A 21,980-nucleotide genomic window follows, 5' to 3' on the forward strand; every position below is an offset into this window, starting at 1 on the left:
GATTTAGTGCGGGTGCTCGGGTTTCATGTGTGGCAAATATACAGATTCTGCATTCCGATCACTTAAAACTGTACTAACAAATTAAAATAACTACGGTATTATGCCAACATTTTAAATTGCTATTCATAATCATGGACACTTATTGGCCTACAATTTAGCCTAAAGTTAGAATTCTAACTGATGCTTTGACATTCTGGATCCAAATCACAAAGCTGCTGAATCGCCAACATGTGGCTCAATTGAAATTAATTTACTGCCACCTATTTCAAAGCCACAAATCCAACTTCAGACTGAACAACCTTGCCTTCCTCTTCCAGTGCTGTTAAGCTCACATTTACTAGTCAAGCTACTTTTGGAAATTTCTAAAGACCATCCATCAGATACGATTCTCCTTAATATCATTCAAAAAGATTATGGATGGATGTATGACGTTATAACGCATACTATTACTCCGCAGACCATTACAACGCGACTTTTACTCCGCATACCGTTACAACGCATAGCGCCTTGGGGCGCTGGATAGTGGTAAGTATAATTTACTATTCTAACTCCAGTCCCCGTGGACCCTAGGGAAGGTGTTGGATAGTAAATTATACTTATTCCCTATCCTAGAGCGCCCCCCAGCGCAATGCGTTGTAATGGTATGCGGAGTCAAAGTCGCGTTGTAATGGTAGTGCGGAGTAAAAGATCCGTTGTAACGGGTGTATACCATTATGGATACACTGTAAAATGTCAAAGAAACTGCATGAGATGGGGCAACACCTTTGTTTTATGTTGTCCTCACCTAGCCCTTATCTGGGCAAAAAACAGAGGTTTAGCTTTCAGCCATGTTCCATCCCCAATACCTCCTTTTTTATAAGATGGCTCTATTGAGGTTTTATCATTTATCCCTATTATTAGGCAAGGCAAGCCTAAGACTGAGAAACAAAATGTCAAAGTAGTTGAGCCCAGTCAGTCTATCCAGCCTGTCCATTTTCCTACCAACTGTCTCTATGCAGGATTTTAATGGTCATCAGCTTTGCCTTGCTTACTCCACTTTATTGCTCCTAAGTCTGACCCAGGTGTTGTTCACGCCATCCTCTTAATATTTTTGTCTGACCACTTCTTTGGTAGACAGAACCCACCACAAGTGGTAAAGACATGACAACTGTTTGCAATATGAAGAGCAACAGAGGATCTTTTATTAAGTTTGAGTAGCCTCCATCAGTAATACTGGCACTGTGGATTTTAGCCTTATTACTTGTGCAACAAATTGTATTTCATTACTACTATTCATGTTGCAACTAATAGTTCTACTAGTGGAGCTTCAAGCACTACTACAAAAAATTAAGCAACTACACTTATAACTGTTTGTACTACTAAAGGTGACACTGCTGCAGGCCTTACATCTAGAGTTAATGTAACAAGTACTACTGCTGGCTTTGGAACTACTACAGCAACTACTAATATCGTCACATCTATTGTCATTACTGCTTTTGGTATCTTTACACTGATGCAACTACTAGTAACACTTCTACATGTAGTGCTGAAAATACTACAAGTACTTCTATTATGTGCAGTAGTGCTAATCTACTGATGCTAGTAGCTCATAGATTTATTGCCTACCCCTCTTGCTTTATACACTGCTTCTCAGCTGTGAGGCCGCCTTTTCTCTCTGCCCTAAGCACCGGTGCTGTGCTTTATGTGATTGCATTGACTTCCAGGTGCTTGCTGTTTTCCTCTTGCCATCCTCAGACCCACTCACACTCGTCCTCTCCTACTGTTCAGGGATTTTCTCTTCCAATATTCTCAGGATCACCTTGCTGGGACCATGACAGATCCTCTAGTTAGAGCACAGTGGATGCTGATTCACCAACAAATGTCAGTTGTAGCAGAGCAACTTGATACACTCTTTGACCCGATGACATCAGAGGATTCACCATTTTTGCTACCCATAGTCCATCAACAGCCTCCTATTTACTGTTGAGGGGCTAAAGGAGAGTAAACAACAGACAGTAACCCGAGTTCTTTAACTCTTGTTTACTTTCTGTCCCTGCAGCCATTCCTGCAGCTGTCTACCTATAATATGCATCCATCCATCTAGTACTTTTCGGAGGGTGTGTGATTTAGTCAGGAAGTAATTTACAAAGGCATTGTCGATGTGTATCACAGAAAGCAGATGGTAAAGCATGATTGACTTCAAATGACAGACTCAACAGCTTTGGAAAAATTAACATCACCTTTCAGCATTCTCCTTCAAGTAGGCATCAAGATCTTGCAGCTTAGTGCTTGCCATCTCACTCAGCAAGGTGGTGAACTTGTTCTGCCATTCGTTGCAATGCTGCACCAGAGAAAACTTCAGATGGGAGCAGTCCAGAAGCACAAACTGGATGTTCAGCACGGTCTCCTCCTTCTGCACATTGTTGGCCACCTCTGTATATCTATATTCAAAGAGACCCAACAACATCCAACAAGTTAAGAATATGAAGGCATCATGCTGGCCTACAACTGCTCTGCGAGCCAATCGTGATTACTGGGACCGCTTTTCTCAGGTCTGGCTGGAAGTGCCTTGGCTGCAACCGTTCTTAGGATGGCTACATGAATTATTCAGTAAGTCCTCATTACAAGTTAAGGGCTAAATTCCGATCCCTGTGCAAACAGATGTTTGCACAGGGACCAGAATTACGTGCTGTGCGATAATTATCACACACTTACAGTGTTCCCCGACAGATTCCAGTGGGTCAAACCTGCTGAAACTTTAGCAGAGGAAAAGACCCGTAACAAAGGCAAAACATGTAGAATTTGCTGTTTGTATTTAAGCTGAATATTTGGAATAGGAGGTATTTATCACATGTAGTGCATATCGCATTCTGAGATAATGGTGTTTACCAAGTGTGGTAAATGCCCCACCCTGCTCCGCCTAACTTGGTATGAGGGTCTTTGTGTTAGGAGTTATGTTGATCACTCTATTGATATTAGCCTTTTTGATAGATACTTTTTGTAATATATGCAAAACTATCTAAATATAAATCAATCAAAGTCTTTTTAGTATTCAGGTTTCTTAATGGAAAACTAAATACCGGTAGGCTTCACCCCCCAACAATACCTTAAAATGTATGTGTATATTTATGTAAGTACAGTATTATGTATGTGGCTCAGATTGCAAACCTAGCAACAAAGCAGCGAAGAATAATGCGCAGTGGGGCTTTTGCGCAGTGGGGCTTTTACACAGTGGAGGAGGGGTGAAAGAAGAGGCCACAGGGCTGCAGGGATAGTGCATCAATGCAGGTGAAAGGTTGCTGGGGTGAATCGTACTGGTAGGTTCGGATAGTGAGAGATGGCTCGGTGAGAAGTGGCCTGTGATGATTTGTTGCTTATAGACATCGGTTTCAGCTCAAAGTAAACGTAAAGAAGAGATGTAGCCTGGTGGATATCGAGTGGGAGGCAGTGCAGATCCTAAGTGTCGCAGAAAACAGTATTTCTCAATGTCTACATCACATATTTCCTGATTTTCAATCTGGCAAATCTCCTGCATACTCCACCAGAATTCTTAAACTTCACTGCCAAGTCTGGAGAGCTAGAGTTGACGGCTTCGTAGATGATGCAGCATGCCTTGCACGTGGTGAGGCAGGGTGGTTAAAGGGAACCAGAGCAGGTCTGTGAAGGTCAGTGTGATCCTTTCGAACTCGATCACAGCATTCACGAGACATGCTGCTGCCTGGAGTAGCCCCTTCACCTGAGTCAGGTGGATCTCAGTGATGCCGGGCCGCAGAGCATTTCCATTGTCAAGCTGGGAAAGGACCATAGCCTTGATAGTGGTACTGATATCTGGTTCAATTTGAAAAGGCTTCACTCTGCAAAGCAGATATATTGATGCCAGACAGTGTTCGACTTGTGTTCACAGTAAGCATGAATCTGTGGTTAGTGTCAAGGGACAAGTACAGGGAATTGGTCAGGTTAGCTAGGAGTACAGCTGTAAAAATGTATCTCAGACTGCCAGTTTTGCATCAGTTGTTGTTTGCAGTCACTAAAAATGAGTACAAACTTTGTCTTGGTGGATTCAGTGAGGAAGCCCTTGGAAAACCCTGGCCTGCAGCTAGGCTGCCCTGCTGGAATCATGTATTGTAGCCAGAAGGGACTTTCAGATAGAGTTGCATGTCAATTGTATATTCGTGGATTCTGACATCCATGCAAACTAGCAGAACCCACAAGGGCTAATGGCAAGTGGAAGAGGCAGCGGTGGGGACATTACAGGAAACAGCTGGGTTTTGGTCTCAAGAAACTCTTCTGCACCAGCATGGCTATTTTCTCCAGAAACGACTTAAACCATTGCAGGACAACGCTGTTGAACTCTATTCAGGATGTGAGTGGCAACTAATTCTCAGCGGTCTGTTAGTGTTGAAGGCTGTGCTGGAGAGAGCTGTAGCAGGACGAGGAGGCAGAGGTTACCGGTGCAACAGACCTGTATGGCATCCAGACTGGCAGTCTTTAAAGAGAGTGCTGCCTTTCAAAACCGTTACTGATGCAGCAATTGCCCACGCTTACTGCTGCACAGTCCAGCATAGACCAACACCAGCACTCAAACTGGCTATGACTGGAGTTAAAATAGTAAATTAGCCAGGTCCAAGTAACAGTGGATTTGGTGATATTAAATCCTAAAACAAAAGTAAGAGCAGTAGAAGTAAAGGTAGGGAAAAACCAAAACTTACAAACAGTGGCATAAGAGGGTTAACAACCATGGGAAGAGTAGATAATTATACATTACAGGTCCAAGAAGGATATGGAGAAAGTATGAAATCACAACCACCTTTCTATTTTTCAATATATATGCTTTTCTCACTTTGATTTTTCAATCAAATGACATTTATATAGGGCTTTTTGACCATTGCGCTTTTCAAATAAACATCAAAAAAATCAAACAATGAAGTTTTTGATTTCTTCGCTCACATCTGACTTTACAACTAAGGTGATGTTCAAATTATGTAAATTAAGTTTACATTTTAAAAAAACACTGAACTCACATTCATACGAATAATGTTCAAAAGTCTCTGCTTCTCACATTTACCAGACCAGATTGCAGCAGGGTAGCTGCATATCACAATGGCAAGTCAAGAAGTGCCAGACTTCCCAGGACTTGGGCAGTTTTAAGATCTTCACGATTACCCTTACACTTGCTGTTCTGAAGATACCTGAAACAATACACAACTGCACTCCCTGGAAAACATATCAACGCCTGAATGAGAGAACCATTTTAGTTAAAAACTACTGGAATAGTCGATCCCCATATTTTTTAACTTCACAAAATATAAATACACAATTATTCCTGGATCTTGACTGTAGTAAAGACTTGGACTCATCTGGTACCTTGAGGAGTCTTGCTTGCAAACCAATGGTGCATAATGAGGCAAAGAACGGACATTATGAATTTAAAATGTAACCAAGCATGTGAAACACCCATCGTGCTGGCCTGTACAAATGAAATGTCAGTGAAGAGCATAAGAACACCAAAATAAGTGGAGGCAGATCCAAGTGAGAGTCATTAAGGTTTCTATCAAGAGAAGGGCTTCCTAAAACCTAAAAATCTTCCGTGTGTGAGTCAGTTCTTCCCTTTTGCAGCAGAGCTACAGAAGGAATGGGCTGTGAGACGATGCCTTGATAAAACGTGGTGAGAACAGGATTGGAGGTATCGGGGTTCTGTTTACGTCCTGTCCATACTTAGTTCATGCTATTTATTGGGTTATGTGGGCCGGACACATAAATACAATAAAACTTGTAATTGAGCATAATACTTACCGTGCAATATCTGCATCAAAAGAAGAAACAGGTGGGTTTAAACGCTGGTAGCGGCGGATGAAGGAATCTTTATTTATTTCCCAGATCTCCCTGTAGGAATCCCAGGTTTTTAGATAAGTCTGCAGATGAGTAGCATTAGCAGACATGCCACTACTGATCTGTGCCTGAACTTTTTTAATGTCCTCATCACGCTCTGATAACAAATGAAAAAAGGAAGAAATTGGTATTTATTTAGACACTCCTAGAGGGTGGATTAATATTAGTCACAGGAATGACGATACTAGATAAGAAACCATTACTTACTGGTAACAGTGGTTCTCCAGCATTGAATGCTATGTAGAATCATATGCTTAGTGCAGCCTACCTGTCTAGACAATATTCTTACACATCTCATGCAGAACTACTAACATGTATATGAGTCTAGAGGAGGTCATCTTTGAGGTGCATTCCATGTTGTTGGAATTCTTGAGAGTCCAGAGAATCAGCACAGCGGGGGAAAATCATAGCAGCATTTCCCTAACTAATAAAGAAAAAAAGCTTTCCATAGAGAATAGTCTCTTGTCCTCATTCAAAAGGTAAAATAAAGACATGGGTGATTGTTTTTTGTTGCAAACAGATATTTCTAAGGAAATCCTCATTTGCTGAAGATAGACGGAAAGATCTACTGATTCATCTGCCATTTTCGAGAAGCATAGCTCACACTGCTACTGATGCTGAATATAAACATATTTTTTCTAATCAGATGTAACACCAGTGGGAAGATGTGTAGCTAGTCCTTCAGCGAGAGCCATCTGACATAAGACTATCCCTCACTGTTTGTTAAGACTGAATTTAGCAGCTGTGTTTTCTGTGAGAATGCAGATAACCGCTTACTGAAGAAGAGACATAAGTGACTTCAGTACCATAAGACAGCTTTGGACTCGAGCGGATTTACAATGAGAATTGTTTATTGAACTAATAGATTGCAGAAGGGAACATCTAACCTGTACTGGGCCGAGTTGGGTATCATTGTAATTTGTTAAACTCATGGCTGAAGGAAGATTTGATTCCTGCAGCCACTAGAAGAGTCTCCATTGTTTTTCTTATATTGAGATTCTCATTGTTGGTTCTAATTAAAAGCTGATTGCTGTTGCAAAGATTTCATCTTCAGAAGTAGCAGTGGAAACACATGGATGGTATTATGTTGAGGCCTAGAAGTCTCACAAACACACAATGACACCATTGGCGGTCTCAGTGTGAACCTGGCATTAATTTGTTTCAGCATGTGTTCTCTGTGGTGGAGAACAGGTAATTTCCAGAGAAATATCCAGCAAAGCTCCTAAAAAACTGAAGTCTTCGACATGAAACCATGCGCGACATCTTGATGTTGACAGAAAAACCTAAAATAAGGAAAGTTCATATTAGCTGTAGATTCTCCCCCAGGGGATCCCTATGAATACTCATAAGTGCATTGAACTGCCCTGCCTGCATGCGGGATCCTGGAATCACAGGGATGTTTTTCATCTCCAAGTTCTGATTCACATCTGAATTACCTTTAGGATTTGCTCTCATTGTATATTTGATGTAACTCACAGCCTCTCAGTAAAAACATCTCCATTATTCTGGGATCCTGCAGGTCAGGACAATTCAGTGCTTAGGACTTAGATGAGGATTCCCCAGGAGAAGAACTAGATTACAAGCAATTAACTTTTCCTTCTTGAATGCCTCCACTAAAGGCTAACCTTTTACTTGCCAGTCACTGAGGTAAGGATTCGACGCATACCCTGTACATCATTACATCATATAGATAGGAGTATACAAGAGGATCATCTTTGTGAACAATGTTGGAGTCGAGTTGCAGCTCAATGGAATACACCTATACTGAGGATGCTGAACCCCAGGGCAAACCTGAGCTATTGGTTTAGCTCCTTTTTGGTCTCATTGATTTAATGTCTTCAGAATTTGCTGCAACAAGTAAAATGTGTTGACTAGCAGAAATTGACAGGTATAGGAAATTTCTGACAGGCTAAGCAGTTTTTAGGGACTATGAAGTATATTCAGTAACACTCCAGGTCCAAAACTTAATCTGGAACTAACATGGGAGCTTCCAAGAGTAAAATCTTTTGCATCTTTGTAAGACTGAGAAATGTCAAAAGTGTGATCATTCACTATCATCCTGAAATATACACTGTGGTGCGCACAAACAACAAGATTTTGTACATAATTATTCACAATGTTTCTCTTGTAAACATTGTGTACTACAGCAGTTATCATAGAGGGGGATGTAGGACATTACAACATATGCTTTTACATCGCATGCTTTTACAACGCGGTTTTTACAACGCATACCATTACAAAGCAATAGAGCTTTGGGGCGCTGGATAGTGAATAGTTTAATTTACTATTCCAACTCCAGTCCCCGTGGATAGTAGGGAAGGTGTTGGATAGTACATTAAACCTATTCCCTATCCTAGAGCGCCCCCCAGCGCAATGCGTTGTAATGGTTTGCGTTGTAAAAGTTGCATCGTAAAGGCACTGCGTGGTAAAAGTTGCGTTGTAAAGGATGTTTCCCCCCAGAGGGTAGTAACCAAAGATAGTAATGCAGAAATGTAAAGCTGTCACTGAGAAAAGAATAGAAGTGGAACTCCTCTCAAAATTTCCATCCTCATGCAGATGGGATGCCTAATGTTACACTCATTGGCGGCTGATATAATCAATTTTGTTTCGTGTGAAAATGTTTACACGTTTGCTGATATATTCAGGAAGGAATTTTTTCTTTCATGTAATTCTAGTTCTCTCTTAATTGAACCACCCTTTCTTTTTGAAGTGGTCAAGCTTGAAAACCTCACCAAGAGCTGCAGCATAATGGGAGAGCTTGGGGGTTAGTTTCAGTCGCAGCCAAAAAAGCAGGGGACGCAGCCTAGCTTTGTCGACAATTCAGCGTCTCCCCATATCTAGCCGTAGTGGTTGAAGTGGGGTAGTCTGAGGAAGTGAACATATAGATCTTAAAAATGTATTCTCTGTAATTAACAGGCCTTCCATGTTTTCAAATCCCCAGAGTCCAGCCCCATACAGAGCTGAATTCGCTACCTTGTGGTCATAAATCTGAAGAGGGGCAGCTATTGGCTTGGTTTGGAAGTTCTATGCTCCTTAATCAGTGCCCCAATGGTCTGACTCTGCTGAAGGTTCTCCTTCATAAGAGGATTTTTCCATGTCATTTTCTCGGACAGGGTTATCCCGAAATAATAAAAAGTGACCACTCTCTCAAGAGGGATCCCCCAGCAGCATTTTACCTTTGAATCTTTGAATGTTCTATGTATATTCATTAGCAAAAGTTTGGTTTTCCAGGTGTTAACTTCAAGACCTCTTTGGTCGCAAAAAGCCTTAAAGCGATCCAAGAGCAGTTGCAGACCACTAGGCGTTTTGGGCACTATCAATGTGTTGTCCGGAAAATATAAAGTTGTCACTTTGACACCCCTCAACAGAGGAACGTAGGCTTGTACTTCAGATAGATATTGGACTACACCATTTTCAAATAATGAAACCAAAGTGGGGGCCAACACACAACCCTGTCTGACTGCCCTGTCAACACTGATTGGATCTGTCAACTGGCCTTGGTCTCCCCAACGGACCCTCGCGTAGCAGTCCTCATGGAGGCGGAAAACCAACTCCAGGATCTCAGGGGGAAGACCCATTTCCTTCAGAACATACCACAGCTTGCGCCTGGGGATGAGATCAAAAGTGGACTTCAAATCAAGGAATGCTATGTAGAGGCTCCCCTTTTCGATAATCACAATTTTCCACACCAATAAACTAAACGAAAGACATGATCTATGGTGCTGATCTTCCTTCTAAACCCTGCCTGGAAGGAGGATAGTGTCTGTACCTTTAAGAGCTCACAGCCCATTAGGATCCCATCATGCTCAGCAGGTGGCAGTTGCCTCATTACTTGTTACATAGACACTGTCAGTATTAGGAAAGAAAAGTGTCTAACAATAGTCTCCATTAATTACTCCAGGGTGGAGGGCAGGTTGCTTATGACTTCGGTGGAGATTTCCCTGAGAGAGAACTAGGATTATAGGTAGGAAACCATTTCTGCTCTTGCAAAGGATCTCCATTGATTGTCATAAGCAATGAAAACAGTATTAAGTCTATCCCCACAAACAGCAGTGGACAGGAAAGTAGATGACCCATAGACCAGACTATGTGTATAGATTTCTTAGGGAGGCCTTTCCTACTTGAAGATCTGCTTGAGCATCTGAGTCCAAACACTAGTATTTGGTAAAAGTGTGAATAGATCTTCGTGTAGCTGCTTTACATATCTCAGCAATGGGTATATTTCTCATTAAATCAGCTCTAGCCATTCTCCCTCTAGTTGGATTCGCTTTAGATTTATCAGACAGAACGTTATTCGCCTTCTTGTAGCATAACAGAATGCAAGATACTATCCACTGCGATATAGATTGTTTAGAGGTGCCTAAACTCATGCAGACTGAGCCATAGTTTACGAACAATTGACTTGCGGGTAACTTTTGTTCTGTCCAGATAAAATGTTACTATTCGCCTGACATCTAGAGTATGGAGATTCTTTTCAGCTGGAGTGGAAGGATGCTAAAAAAAATTAGGCAGAGAAATGGTTTGATTAATGTGGAAATACGAAATAACTTTCGGTAAGAATTTTGGATGAGTCCTCATAACAGCTTATTACTATGGAATACTGCATATGGTTTGTAAGAACATAACACCTGAATCTCACTAAACACGTGTGCTGATGTGATAGCTACAAAAACGAGCAGCTTTCCATGAAAGGCGTGGTAATGAGTATTTATGAATGGGCTCAAAGGGGATCTGCATGAGGCATGAAAGTACTATGTTCAACTCCAAGGGAAGAGATGGACAAAGTATTGGAGGGAAAAAGTCCTTCAAATCCGCTAAGACATCGTTAATAATAGGAATTTTGATAAAGAAGGTTGAGAAGGACATATTCAGTAGGCAGCAAGTGCCGCAAAATGAACTTTATTAGAATAGAACTGTAAGCCTGATTTGGCATGATAGAGCAAATATGGAAGCACAGCTTTTCTTGCCATTTCATAGAATTAAGTTTGGGCTGGATAGTTTCCATGAGGCACAGGTTCAAGGCGTATTTGCATACAGTTGTGTGGAAGCATTTGGTGGGATATTTGGTGAAGGACTGGTGAATCTGATGCAATAACCATTTGGTGCAATATTCAGAACCCAGGCCTTTTTTTGTGATGGATTGCCATTCTGTCAGATATTGTTTTATACTTCCCCCTACCGGAGTGGGGAATGGAAGAAGGGGAAGCAGAGACTCATTCTTTGTAGCATGCAGGAGGATTCCCTGCTTGGACAGGTAGGTGTCCCGTTCCTCTGTTGGGCTGATGACGTTGGTGAAGCTGGAAAGGTTTTTGCGGCTGTTGTTGGTGATGACCGTGGAACCACTGAGGGGTTTGAACTCTGCGGGTAGAAGCATCGTTCATAATGCTTGTAGGTGTGGCTATGATGTTCCTTGAAATTTCATTAGACCCACCACCGTCAAGGGCTCCATCTTTGACATCATCCAAGCCATCTCATCATCGGTATGACTGCCAAATAATGTGCTACCCGAGAAGTTAGATTAAGAATTTGCTGTTGGTATTCTTGTTTTAGGGCTATTAGACAAAGCCAAATTTGCCTTTTAAGGACTAACCCATGACAGTATCTTTGGGCATCCAGTAGTTAAGAATCAGCAGAAAAACTAATGACTTGGATGGAGACCATCATGCCGTCAATTAACACCTCAAGGAAGTCCTCTCATCTATATCTCAGGAGGTTGACTGCAAACTGCTGCAAGGAGTCCCATTAGGCTCTGTCATACCTGCCCAGCAGGGCAAATGCACTTGCTGCTTTCATGGTTGTGGCAGCTCTACAACATACCTTCCGTCCTACTGAATCAAGCTTCTTTTTCTGTTTGTCTGATGCAACTATAGATGAAGGAATAATATATTGCACTTTTTTTTGCAGCTAGGATGACCACGGAACCAGGGGGAGGATCTGAACGAAGAAACAGGGGGTCCTGATCTGGAGTCCCATACTTTTTCTGGAGACTCAAATGAGCTGATTTGGCTGCAGCTGGTGTAAGGTATAGCTCTATGGCTGGTTCCAATAGATACTGAACCAGTGGTTGGAGGGGTCTGGATAGCACCCACTGGTGAAGCTTCTGGAAGATTACTGATGTGGATGTAGTTGGGGATGGCATTGAGATATTCAACTTCAATGACCTTTGCACAAGCACCACTGGAGAGACCTGTGGCTGGGGAGAATAAGCCAGTGTTGGTGAATATCTCCTAGTGCTGGGGAGGAAGAAATGCAATAGGGTGAACAGAGTCTTGATAGTGTTCTAGACTAGACTTGACCTAGACGCATGATGGTGATGTATGTGACAAGAAGACTGTCATGAAGAGGAGTGTCGAGACCGATGGTGATGTCTTGAATGTGCTTATCATGAATGATGACGAGATCTGGAATGAGGAAATCTTGATCCTTCAGGAGAAGCTAGATGTGAGAAGTTGGCCTGATATATGATGCTCACTAGTTCTAGTGATCACCTTGTATCAGTCCAAACAACCCTTATGGTGATTGGTTGTAAGTCAACCTTATAGACCAGCTATCCTAATAGTAGCATGGACAAAGCAGTCTTAGGCTGAACTCTTTTGGCATGTGAAGCCAGCTGTTTTACCACAATATAACCCCTTGAATACCAGATGAAAGGACACCACACAAGTTGTTATGAAAATAAACAGTATATATATTAATAACAACACCTCTGAACTCTTTTTGAGGTCAGAGAGCTAAGCACATGACAATCTCTTAGGAAAAATACGACAAGTTGCACAAAACTACAATGGTGCCCTAGGGGCACGACAAACCATATACTAAGTAAGTGGATTGTGAAAGCCGATAAAAGGAATGGAGCTGTCCAGAGGCTGTAGGATCGATGAGACCACGCTACACTAACCCTAGTTAAGTAATAGGAGGCCCACGGAACGCGTGTGCAGAGTGTGAACTCACACGCAAGATGCGTAACAACGTCTATGGACAGTACAGTTCAAGTTAAAGGCAAGTACGGACAATCCTGACTAGTTAGGACTAAAACGACTGTGGAACTGGACACTAGGACAGTTAAACTACCCTTGAGCACCGAAATGCTCTAGTTACCTCACCCAAGGCCTGCGGGTGCATAGGTGTCAAAGTGGGGCGGGTTCTTGCGTTGAAGTCTATGGAGCCTGGAAGAAAAGATGCTGCAGGCGACCAGGAGGAAGGTGTCCGGTGCGATCCAAGGGTGGATTGGTGAAGAAGAGGACCTGAAAGCCCCTCGCGGCGGGATGCCTGACTTTCACCTTGTGGATACCCTGCTATCTCACAGGGGAATATCAGGAAGGGTTCCCTAAGCAAGCGCCGGGACACCTGCTTTGCGGGTAGCTGTGCGCTATATAAGCTCAACTACAAAGCAGAGGGGACAGTGTTCAAAGTCACTAGCCAGTGACCGGTGTGGAACCAGGAAGGAACCAGATGCTGTTATCGCGATCAGGTGAAGAGTGGACGCTTGACTCTGCAGCCACGTGGACCAGGAGGTGTCTTCGACGACCAGGATGGAGGCACGAGCTGCCGCACGCTGGCTCTCGCTGTTGGCGGTGTCGGATCCGGGATTGGAGTCAACAGGCCTTGGCAAAGGCAACCCACGCGGTGAGTGGAAAAGACGTCTGGTGCGGACTAGGAGAGTCCGGGGTGCCCCTCTTTCTTAGGGAGCAAGGGCCAGTCTGGAGCAACCAGACCAGCAGTGAAGATTCAAAGGTTCATCGTCTAGGAGGCCACTAGCCAGCCGGCAAGTGACCAGACAACGCGTTGAGCAGCAAACAAGCAGAAGGGCCCCACGCAGATCTCGTGGAAGCTGGAGGGCTGATCTTCGGTGCAGGGGCTGCTCGGGGCTGGGGCTTCTCAATCCCCAAAGCACTTGGTCGAGTTTACCTCGGGAGTCGTGCTGGAAGCGAAGTGCAGGTTCGTTCAAGATGGCCGGTCCCGCGTGTCTCGTCGCACCCACGGGTCTCAGCTTTGCTGTAGAGGTGACTTGAGGTCGGAGAGGTCTGGGAATCCGGGTCTCGTCGGGCTCTGAAGTCTGGATCCTCGAGGGAAGACGACAAAGTGAAGCCGCTGGACGCTTGATGGTGCCTGCAGTTGCAGGGTGGACACTCCTTGTCCACAAGGGAGATACTTCAGTCTTCTGTGGAGCAGAACGTCGAAGTCCAGAGTTTCTTCTTGTAGAATTGTTCAGGATAATCTAATTTGGAATGGGACCAGCTCCTACCTTTATTCTCCTAAAGGGGGCTGCACTACTGACTAGGTCCCTCCCCTGGGTGGGACCAGGAAGGTGGGTGGCTACACCCCCTATCCTTTGTCTGGTTTCGCGCCAGAGCTGGGGCAGGGATGCCCCAGCAACTGGTTTGAACCGGTGTATGCACAGGACACCTTGTGTGCCCCCGGCATGTCTTATTCGTTTCAGGCCTCCCTACCTCAATACACAAAATCCTGTCTGGGGTGGTGCTAGCACCTCCCAAGGCAGGAAACTCTTTGTCCAGGCCCCCCTTGCTTGAAGGGCTCCCAGCAGCAGGAGGTCAGACTTGTGTCTGTGGTGGCAGCATCAATTTTGTGATGCTGAGGCTCGAGTTTACTTTATCCGGGGTTCACAGTTACATACATGTCGTGTCCCTCTAGAAGGGTGGAATGCTACCCCCGTCGCCAGAATTGGCGAGGGGGTAGTATTCCAAATCGTATGACACCTTACTCGACATGTTTTGATAATGTTATACCAGAGTTAGCATTTAACCGCGAGGTTGATAATGCACTTAAGAGTATATGGTATCTCGTTATCATGGAAACAGCTAAAGGACTTGGTTCCGAAAGCTGTAGACAGGCTCAGCTCATGCTAGAGCACCATCTCACATAATTCCAAGCACTCTGCCTTCAGAATTGATACGGCCTGCCATAGGAGTGACTGCTAGGAGGATATGTGTCCATTTTAGGGTTAGATATAGGTATACTATATCTATAGCAAAGGGTGATTACACCACCTTGCCCCAGCTGTCATGCAGCCAGTTGTGTCAGTTTTAGATGGCCAGCCAGGGGTGGCATAATACATGCTTCAGCCCCTGGTAGGCCCTGGGTACACCTATGCCCTGGATACCTAAGGTACACTGTACAGGGACTGATAAGGTGGCCCAGTACCAATTGGTAAATTCACTAAAGTACATGGTTGTCAATTTAGAGAGAGAACAGCTAGGCTGTGGGTCTGATTAGCAGGCCCACAGCCAGGGAAAGTCGTAAACCAGTGAAGCAAAAAGCAAAAATCTGGGGTGACCATAGGATTGCAGACCCCACTCTCCTACACTAGAGGCTTCAGCAGAGGTGCTTCCACAGGTGATGTGGAAGAGGCACCAGCGAAGCAGGTGGAAAAGATGCTGGAGGAAGAGGCGGAGGAGGCATAGGACAGTCCAGAAGCAAGAGGCGCTGGCGAATTAGGTGGAAGAGATACTGGAGGAAGAGGCAGAAGAGGCATAGGACAATCCAACAGCAAGATGAGCGACAATGGCGAATACGCCTTGAAGTATTCAGAATCAGAGGAGGATAGTAATCATCTTGATTTTCTCACTTTTCCTACAGATCAAAAATTTCCTGCTGTCAACAGACTTCTCAATGTCGATTTTCTACTATGCGTCAACTTCGACAGACTTCACAACGTTGAACTTTTATGTCTTGATGTCGAATGTTGCCTCTTCAACGTCGACCCTGCTATCGACAGCAAGCATGTAGGCACTGTATCTTGTCTCAATGTCAATGTCCTTGAGGTTGTTTTTGATGGTGGTCTTTTTGGATCGCTCACCCCTGGAGTCCTCCTATGAAGGAGGGAGATCCCTGGTATAGGACTGCCCTTCTCCTCGCTTTAATGATGTCTTACCATCAGACTGTGCCTGTTGTGCCTGCGCCACTCTTCTGTCCTGTGAAGGGGAATCATCCCTTTCAGGGACCGCCTGGAAAAGATCCTGCAGTGAGGACATCTGTCTGGAACATTACTCTCAGGAAGACAGATGATACAAAGGTCATGAGGGTCTGACTTGGCCTTCTTTCTTACATAAGCAGGACACTTGTCAAATAAAGATGGCATTTCATTTGACAAAGGAAAACAATTATCTGTCAGAAAAAGACAGAATAACACTGGAACAGATAATATCTTTTGAGTGAAACGTTTTGAGAGACATTTTTGAGCAAAAAAGCCAAAAAGGACGAGCTCAGAGCTTCAAGATCCTGTTACCAGCATTCGGAAAAAAGAACTGAAGCAACTGCCACCTGTCACCTGCCGGGCATGATGGGATACTGGTGGGCTGTGCGCTCTTAAAGGTGAAGACGCTCTTTTCCTATCTACATACCATTAGCCTATAGGGCTACATTGTCCTTTCTTGCTTCATCTATTACTCTTTTTAAAAGTTTTGTGAATGAGATTTAAACACTCAAATAGGCAATTCAAGTCAATTTGCCTGTGTGTGTGTGTGTGTATATATATATATATATATATGTATATATATATGTATATATATATATATATATATATATATATATATATATATTTTTTTTTATTTTTTTTTTACACAAAAATGCACAGCACTCCAAAGTGGAAGTCTTGAGTTTGTTTATTTCAACAACCGAACCCAACCGGGTTGGGTTCGGTTGTTGAAATAAACAAACTCAATACTTCCACTTTGGAGTGCTGTGCATTTTTGTGTAAAATTGAATTTTGGAGCCAGGATCCGGCTCCCTCGCCAAGCACCCACTGCCAGAGCGCGCTGTGCAAAGGATCACTTTGTGGATATATATATATATATATATATATATATATATATATATATATATATTAAACATGTTTTTATTGCCATTTGGATAATACGTCAAGAAGATATAAATAGAGAGCAGGAATGGTGCATGTCGCAGCATTGGCGCAGTCGATTCAGCTGTGCCACCTTTATACATAGGAAATAAGGAACTCGGTCACTGTTTAGTTCTGCCTCTTTTTTTATTTTGTGCAGAATATCACCCTAAGGTAATTAATCCTTGGGTGATGTATATCCTTTTTTTTGAGTAATACAAGTTACATCACTTTTTTTTCAAGATTTCTGAAAACAGTCTGAGGTTTTTTCGCTGCCATACAAAAACATACATTTTTACATCTACTATAAACACTTTTTACAATACACAATTGAAATACAATTATCAGTTAGACAATACATTTACCACAAGACATTTTTACAAAACTTCAAATTTGTACCCTACCAACTACTTCTACCCCCAGACCTACGTTATCCTGATTCTGTCTAGAAACCCCGATGTGGGTGCAGGTGTCCTCGAGTTAAGGAATTTGGCCAGTAGGTGGCTCTGGTGGCTCACCCGTCCAAAGGGGTCCAGTAAATCAACATCTCTGCCATCCAGCCAGTGAGCCAGCCACTGGAGTTGGACAGCCAGATAGCATAGTTCGAAATCAGAGGCACCCAACCCATCCTTCTCTGGAGACCTGTTTCTCCCACCATCCCCAAACAGGTAACGGATCAGGGAGTCCAGGTTGTTAATCCAGGAGCGCGGGAGCAGGAAAGGAAGATTCACAAAGGAATACAGGAGTCTAGGGAGCATAATCATTATGGATAGGGAGATGCGGGCCATCACCAGAAGTTTCAGAGAGTGCAGAACTGAATGCTGGTCTTAGGAGATCGGCACACTGGCCCCAAATTGACCTCCCTGAGGACCTCTAGGTCATGGAACACCAGGATACCCAGATAATGAAAGGACTGGGGTGACCACGTCAATTCCGCTGGTATTTCAGCAGGTCGCGCATTGTTCACTTTTATGAGAAACAGGTGTGTCTTGGACCTGTTAACCCGTAAGCCCGAAAGTTTAGAAAAATCTTCCAGTAGCCTGATGGCATGGGCCACGCCGTCTTGCCCGTCCCTCAGATAGAGCAGCAGATCGTCTGCATATAGTGAAATGGCATGTGTCCTACCGTCTATCACCAGGCTGTGGTCGTTCCCCTCTGCTGAAAAAGAGCCACGAAGTACTCAATATCCAAAGCAAACAGCAAGGGAGGCAAGGGGCACCCCTGCCTGGTACCCCGGTAGACCCCATTCACCGCAGAAACCATGTCGCCCATCTTCACCCATGCGGTAGGATTAGTGTACAATAAGCGCACCCAGAGAACCCAGCCATCCCCCAACTCCATCAGTCTCATGGTTGCATATTAAAAATTTGACTCCAAGGAGGCAAAGGCCTTCTCCAGATGAATGAACATAATCGAGGCATCCGGGTAGATAGCAGTCTCCCTATGGTGGAGAATGTGAAATAGCCTACGAAGGTTCCTTGAAGTGGACCGTGTCGTGATAAACCAATTCTGGTCTTCATGCATAAAGACCTCTCATGTGTGGGATTAACGGTTAAGCTAAGATTTTGCAAACATTTTTGAAATCCATGTTTAACATGGAAAGCGGGCAATATCCAGACGGGTCCATGATGGATGTTTTGGATTTAGGGACGGGAATCCCCATTGCCTCCCTGGTGGAGGCTGACAGGGATCCCAACCGCAGTCATATACGATCTCAAGCTGGAGGTCATGACTGGAGGCAATGGGGGGGTCCAGGCATTGTCCCTGTGTCCATTTCCATAAAGGATTTTATAATAGTCATGAAAAGCTGCATTGATGGCCCTGGGGGCATACAATCCGTGAGGATTTGCGTGATGAGGGTTCCACTGGATTCGACTAGCACCAACCAGGCCAGAAGCCTTCCTGAGTGGCCCCCTTCCTCATACACCCACTTCCTGTAGCACTTCAGCTCCAGGCAGCGGAGTCTTTCCAAGGCGACTCCCACGATTCTGCTGGGAACTCGGTAAACTCGGTAAACTATATTCTGCTGAATACTAGATCTCTGATCAAGCATAAATATGAGTTTGAATGCCTGATACAGACGTCAAACCCGGATTTGGTTTTACCCAACAGAAAAATGGACTAATGAAACATCTGAGCCCGACTGGATTACGGTGCTCACGGTGGGCTATGAAATGGGCAGTGTAGACAGGAAAGGTAAAAAGGGTGGTGGCATAGCAATTATATACTGTTCCTCAGCCACCTGGGAGCCTACTGGGCAATTTGAAGTAGAGGCTATGAATTGTAATATTAAAATCTGTAACACCTGGTCCTTCCCTGGTCTACTTTGCTACCGGCCGCCAGGGCCGAAATCCGTGTTTATACAATCACTGCAGACTTTTATGGAATCATGTTTAGATTTCCCCACCTTGATGACACTTGGTGGCTTTAACTTTCACCTTGAATCCGAAATTACGCAGATACATCAACTTTACTGGATAACATGGCAGGATTTGGATTGACTCAGATCATCTCAGGCCGGCCACACTCAGGATGGTATTTTTATAAATAATTCTAACATTACAGTAGATAAAATACTGCCTTTAACATGGACGGACCATAAAGCTATTTCCTTCAAACTCCCTCGCAAATAGAGAAATATGCCTCCTTCAAATAGGCTGCCTCCTGCTAAGTTTCGACCTTGGCACATAATTAATACAAAGGATCTTGAAGAGGCCCTTGAATGAAACCATCCCATGCTCTGGACAGCCGGCGAAAGACTGTGTTTGAAACGTCCACTGCTTTATCCACAATTGTTTCTGATGTTGTTACACCCTTTTTGATGATGACTTTGGCAGGCTCCTTCTTAACCTCTTACACTCTGGTATGAGGCGGATTACTGGAGAGATGTCAATGCCACATTTGGAGATCATAACGGTTCAAAATTGCCAATGCATTTGTAGCATTGACTTATGTTGCCCCCATGGAACCAATTTGATGGCCCAAATTATCTATGCGCATGCAGTCCCTATCACGTTTTTTGCTCTGCGATGCACTGCAGAGATGAACAAAAAGTGGGGTTTGGAATGGAACATAAGGAAGGCTGGGGTCCAGTCTAGGGCATTGTACTTCTTTCTAAATGAGGCACTATTGCTGAAACTGTTGCCTTCTGACCAAACAAAGTCCAGTCTATGTATGGATCTAATTGCTTTGTGCGGCTGCTCTTTGAAGTAATTTAGGTAGCATTGTTGGTCTACCAAAGTAACTGCGATATTACGTTTTTTAGCTCCTGTTTCCATCAGCACCTGGAAACATGCTATGTCATTGGGAGGTGATGGGGCGTGGTTTGGGCGCCGATGGCGGAGGCGGCGTGAGCAGCTAGCTCCATGCCTGATCCCGCCGATTATCCTGATAACTGCCTGGGATGCGGTTTTACGGGCGGGAGCGGACGTCGAAGTGACTCGGGAGGCCTTTCTGCCCACCGGAGTGCGACCTGATGTCCCGGGACACTCCTGAAACTGCTCTTTTGGGGCACAGGCGAAATCGGCAGAGCGGCGGCAAGATGGCGGCCGGGCTCGCCTGAAGGACTTGGCCCAAGCCCATCGCTCGCTGTCCGCTAGAGCTGGAGCTGGGGAAACGACTACGGAGGTGTGCAGCATGCAACCCGCCGCGCTGCACAGGTATCGGTGCAGGTGACTGACTGGCTGAGGCGGAAGGCGATTTGCCACGGAATCGGACCGGCCAAGAAGACGGCGATTCCTAAAATGGGGCCCGAGCTGGTGACGGCCTGAGCTTCCTGGCCCTGATCTCGCTGGAGTGTGCGCGGTGACCAGGGAGTTAGACAGCGGTGCGGCCGGCGGTACCAGCAGGAACGCCGGAGAGGTCCTGAGGCTGGGGTCAGCTCTATGGAACTGTGAGAGCTGCAGCAGCGAAGTGCTCCTACGAAGCTCCCGGACCTTGGAGACCGGTCGGGTGCCGGTCGATGTGACGGATGCGGTGGAGCCCGTACACTGGGTGTGTGATGCAGATACAGGTCCTTTCCTAGGGCCACCGGTGAGTGCGGTGCTGCGGGCCTGATCTTGGCGCTGCAGAGGTGGGGGCGGGATCGGGCTCGTAGCGCCGGGTAGCCGGGGCCACGGGGAGCTGCGTTGGGCACTTCTAGGAGGGAACGATTGCGGTAACCCCTGGAGGTGGCAGCAGCGGGCAGTGGAGGGCGCCATACTTGGAGCACGTCCGCAGACTGCACCGGTGAGCACAGAGGGACTTTAGGCGACCAGCTGGGGAGCGTTGCCCTGCTGCCCCGGATGCGAACAGGAGACGCGGCACAGTGAAGACCGGTGGGCGCTTTCACAGGGGGCTGGAATCCATCACAGGGAGAAGCCCCGAGAGCGGAGTGGCGATTGCTGCGGCCTGCGGCCTGTGCCCGGGAGGGTACTAATGGGACCGGAATGACCATGCTGACCTGCTGGGGACTGCGCACCTAGGAACTCCTGGGAGACCAGAAGGGTGAAGCAGTGGGTTACGCTGCCCCGCAGGGAGGAGTGCGGAGGCTGCAGGGAGTTGCCCTGGCGTTGTGGTTCGCAGGTGGACCGCGCATATCTTGGCCTTGATCTGTGATTTGGGAAGCTGGCGCGGGTTTGACGCACTGGACGAACATAGCTGGCGTGAAGGGGCGTCACGTGTCCGTAAGAAATGAAACCCAAAGGCAGGAAAGACGGAGCAATGGACCCCGCCGGAGACCAGGGAGACGACGGAGAAGTCACAAATGGAACCTCGGAACAGAGATTGAACAAGCGCCTTGACCAAATCCTAGATGCCATTACGGCAACAAAAGAGTCCCTTCATCAGGACATTACTCAAGTGGCGACAGGACTGGGGCTCTTGAGAGCGGATCACTCAAAGCTGGTGGATAGGGTCAAAGATACTGAATCGCTTCTTCAGGACATCAAACCAGCGGTGGTCACGGTGGAACGCAAGTTGGAAGACGCACTGAGGAAATTGGAAACACTGGAAAAGAAGGCTGAGGACGCTGAAAGTCGTAACCGACGCAACAACGTTCGGGTCGTAGGCATGCCCGAAAATATTGAGGGGACGGACATGGTCACATTCCTGGAAACTTGGTTCAGTACTGTTGTTGCACGGAGGTCCTCTCTCCTTTCTTTACCCTCGAGAGGGCTCATAGGGTCCCGGCCAAACCGCCTGCACCGGGCCCCCCCCCCCCGCCCTGTGGTAGCCAGAGTACTTCACTATAAAGACAGGGATCTGTTGATCCAAAATG

General features: G+C 45.3%; 1 protein-coding gene across 2 annotated transcripts in view; it reads right to left on the reverse strand.

Annotated features, from left to right (window-relative positions):
- The window catches only part of DNAH2 (dynein axonemal heavy chain 2), a 3,497,426-nt gene that overhangs the window by 2,685,291 nt on the left and 790,155 nt on the right, over nucleotides 1-21,980 (reverse strand). For both annotated transcript variants that reach the window (XM_078670326.1, XM_078670327.1), the window contains 2 exons: nucleotides 5,773-5,965; nucleotides 2,220-2,420 (listed from right to left, as the gene is read on the reverse strand). In XM_078670326.1, coding sequence (XP_078526452.1) covers nucleotides 2,220-2,420; nucleotides 5,773-5,965 — 394 coding nt within the window. The remainder of the gene's footprint in view (nucleotides 1-2,219; nucleotides 2,421-5,772; nucleotides 5,966-21,980) is intronic.

Source organism: Lissotriton helveticus, chromosome 12 (assembly GCF_964261635.1).
Source record: "Lissotriton helveticus chromosome 12, aLisHel1.1, whole genome shotgun sequence".
NCBI classification, from domain to species: domain Eukaryota; kingdom Metazoa; phylum Chordata; class Amphibia; order Caudata; family Salamandridae; genus Lissotriton; species Lissotriton helveticus.